Raw genomic sequence first — 3,672 nt, 5'->3', positions numbered from 1 at the left:
GGAACACCGGACAGTGGCAAGACTTCGGTGTTGCGAGATCTGTTGTTGTTGGACGACGAAGACGTCGTCACGAGAACGTCGCGACATTGCGCCACGCGACCCATCGTCGTGGAATCGAGACATCTGCAGTGTCAAGAAATGCTCGTGGCGCGCCGATGTCAACGGACCGAAGCCCTCGCTTCGGGCTCGTTCTGCAACAACGACGAATCGTCAACGACGGGCGTCGAGGGATTTCCGTTCCTAGACACCGACGCGACGAACGATTCGTCGTTGTTGCAGAACGAATTGGTGCGAGACGCGTGCTACGCGGACGCGGTGCTCCGCTGGCGACGATCGCGGCAACGAAGGCGCGACGCGTGCGCTTCGTGCATGCGCGTACTGGTGGGTTACGAGTTGTACGACACGTCAGTGGATCTGTGTTCGAATCGCGCGCTCGATCATTTGGCGATCGCTTACGCGAACAGCGTCGATGTGATCATCGTAGCGTACGATCCGACGAGCGAGGGGTCGCTGCGCTATTCGCTGCGAACGCTTAGCGCCGTAGCCAGAACCGATGGCGAACGCGCGCGATTCGTTATTCGAGGGCGAACGTCGAGCGTCGAGCACGCGATCGGCTTTCGAGGGGCGAAGGCGCAACGGAGACAACGACCGGCGCTACGTCGATCCGACTGCGATCCGGTCGCTGCGACATTACTATGACGCTACTGTCGACCTGAACGCAACGACGACACCGTTCAATGCCAAGAACAGCGCCGCGGAACGTCGAGTCAATTGCTTCTTCGCGCGCGTCGACCCAACGGTGAACAACCACGCGCTGCTGCAACGCGCGTTGACCGTTGCGCTGGAGTCGGTTATGCGCGCTCGCTACCCGACGCTGCGGTCGCTTCGTGACGCGGTAGAATCACCTCTGTTGAGCTAGCCCCCCCGCCATGCAAAAATTAAAAAACAAATAGCGCATAATTAGGAGCTATTTATGAGCTCTCACATCCCGCAAATCAAAAATTTTGAGCTCGTTACAGTAGGTTGGAATTAAATATTATTTGTGGGGGGGCTGAGTCAACGTTGACTCACTTAAAAATAAAAATATCGAATAAATCTTTGCGGCAGAATTAGAAGCTAATTATGAGCTTTCGAAGTGATGCAGTTTCGATTTTGGAGCTCATCCCCTTAATCCCGAAACAACCCTTAAATTGTTCAACTTAAGGAGAAGGTATAAAAAAATAAAAATACATCGCATTGCGGATGTAGCGAGTAAATTCCAACAATAAACTCTTAAAATACGCGCATTTCGATTTTTGAGCTGCAACCCCTTCGCGAGAAAACTTCACTTTTTTTTTTTTTTTGGACGAGGAGGAAATCCATCATGGATACCCTGACCCTCGGGGAAGGGCCAGGATTATGCCGGACTCCTACCAGCTAAAACCTCCCCGGGTGGCGCTGCGAAGGGACTAGAATCGGGGCCCCGGGGCCGAACTGCTTATCGAGGCCTCGAGTCCAGGCTTTACGCCTTCTGTCCCTGAGGGGAGGGTGGGGGAGGGGGAAGCCAATCCGAAGGTTCGCTTCGACCACCGCTCCCCCAGGGGACGGGGGAAGCCAGCCCGAGGGCTCGCTTCGACCACCGCTCCCCTTTCCCACCCCTCACGCCTCGTCTCTTCGGTCAGGAAGAGGGAAGCCTGCCGAAGTCCGCTTCAACCACCGTTCCTGACCAGACGAGGCGCCGCCAATACATGTTGTGCGGCAGGCTGATCCGCCGTCTCAGCCGGCCGCCCTACGTTGGAGGGCTGGTTGGGGCACCGGGAATCCCCGCCCGGTGCCCCACCCTCCCGCCCGGGGGTTACGGGGGGAAAAGGTCCCCTAGCCGCCGGGCACTCCCACCTCCGCAGAGAAATGAGAGGAGGGTCCTAATGACCCCCCCTTTCCTTCATGTTCTTTATCTTTGGATCTTGCTAGTAGGGGGGAGAGAAGTGTTTTCTCCAGTGAGAACATCACTGGCATCCTCTTCCCCCTTACTTTCATCCGACTCCTACTCTGGGAGTCGGAGGACTACGGTTAGGAGGTCGGGGCCGAAGTCCTGGTCTCCTCCCTGTCCTTCCGTCTGTCGGAGTCACCGTGGAGATGAAGGGTAACGGTGCAACCGTTCCTGTTGCAATCCCCCTTCCACCTTTCGTAGCTCTCCTTTTCGTACTTGCCCTGTGGGGGGCGTTTTGCCTCCTTGGGCCCTTCCTGTTTGTAGCAAAGGGGGGTAGGAAGGGGAGGGGGTGGAGGTGGTGGCGGAGCCAACATCCTCCTTAGTGCATCCTCCTCTGATGAGGATGCGTCCCCCTCCCTGCTCCTGCTCCTCCCCCCTCTCCATAGACGATGCCTCTCCCGTCTTCTTCTTTTCCTCCCCTTTCCTTCTGCCCTTCTTCTCAACTCTTCTGCCTCCTCCTTCTGCGTCATGACCAGTTCGCAGAAGGAGGAGAATGCGTCCCATTTTTTCTCGCTTTCGAGAATCACCCCGATTATAGTCGGAAGTGATAGATCCCGGCCTACTTCCCGGATCATGACTCCGCGCTCAACGCTCCAGGCGGGGCAATCCTGGAGTGTATATTGCGCGGAGTCATGATCGTGCCTGCAATGGTGGCAGGACGTCGTGCGCTCTTTTCCTATACGGCACAGGCACTCACCGAAGCATCCATGCCCGGTGAGCACCTGTGCCATTCTAAATGTCAGGATCCCGTGGGCCCTTCCTACCCATTCCTGTAGGAAAGGCCGGACGGCCTCGACTGTCCTCCTCCCGTATTTGGCATTTGCCAGTAATCTCTCCCATCTCTGGAGGAGGACCTGTCGAGCCTGGTACTTCATGTTTCGTACAGCCCCGGCGAGCGGTTCTCCTGCCCCCCCCCGTTCTTAGGAGCTCACGCTATCTGCCGTACGTATGCCTGTACGACAGGGCCATGAGCTCCATGGGGGGCATGCTCGCCAGGACCGTCGCCACCACGCAGGATACGGTACGGTAGCATCTTGCCACCCTGACCGCCAACACTCTGTGCACTTTGCGCATTTGCGCTCGCATAGGGCGACTGGCGGCCAGGGTTTCCGCCCATATCGGCGCTCCATAGAGCGCCACCGAATTTAAAACTCCCGCGTGGAGGCGACGAGCCTTCCCGTCTGGTCCCCCGACATTGGGCATAAGCCTGCCCAATCTGGCAGATATTACCCTAAGTCTGGGGACCAGCCTGTTAAAATGCTCTCTGAAACACCAGGTGCCGTCCAATATGAGGCCCAGATATTTCATCTGGGCCTCTAACGGGACCCTGACTGTACCTATCCTCACCTGGGCCTGGGGCGGCTTCCATCCCTTGGGATGAAAGAAAATGGCTTCTGTTTTTCTCTCAGCCACCATTCCCCACCACCAAGCCCAGGCTACGGATGGAGCGCACAACTCCTGCCACCGCTAGGTTTGTCGTGTGTACGGCATCCCCCAGTCGTTCCCCCCGGCCAAGACGAGTGTATCGTTTGCATAGCATATAATGCTACAGCCGAGGGGGAGGGCTGTTCGGAGGACTGAGTCGTAACCGAGGTTCCACAGCAGCGGGCCCAATACCGAGCCCTGTGGAACCCCACAACTCATTCCCCTCTCGCGTACCGCGCCGTCGGCGTCCATCTAAGTCAGACGCCGACCCCGGAAGT

At 57.4% G+C, this 3,672-nt stretch overlaps 1 protein-coding gene across 1 annotated transcript; it reads right to left on the bottom strand.

The window, feature by feature from the left end:
* Positions 1-2,902: 2,902 nt before the first annotated feature.
* On the bottom strand, positions 2,903-3,385 carry LOC109503668 (uncharacterized). The gene has a single exon (XM_019840524.2). It carries the CDS (start codon positions 3,383-3,385, stop codon positions 2,903-2,905), a length of 483 nt encoding a protein of 160 aa, XP_019696083.2.
* Positions 3,386-3,672: the final 287 nt, after the last annotated feature.

This window comes from Harpegnathos saltator, unplaced genomic scaffold (genome assembly GCF_003227715.2).
Source record: "Harpegnathos saltator strain DR-91 unplaced genomic scaffold, Hsal_v8.6 scaffold814, whole genome shotgun sequence".
In the NCBI taxonomy this organism is placed as follows: domain Eukaryota; kingdom Metazoa; phylum Arthropoda; class Insecta; order Hymenoptera; family Formicidae; genus Harpegnathos; species Harpegnathos saltator.
The sequence above is the reverse complement of the archived record's forward strand: the minus strand, read 5'-3'. Positions and strand labels throughout refer to the sequence as shown.

Excerpts from the sequence above, each read along its gene's own strand:
- LOC109503668 (XM_019840524.2), bottom strand. The coding sequence starts at position 3,385 with ATGGTGGCTGAGAGAAAAACAGAAGCCATTTTCTTTCATCCCAAGGGA.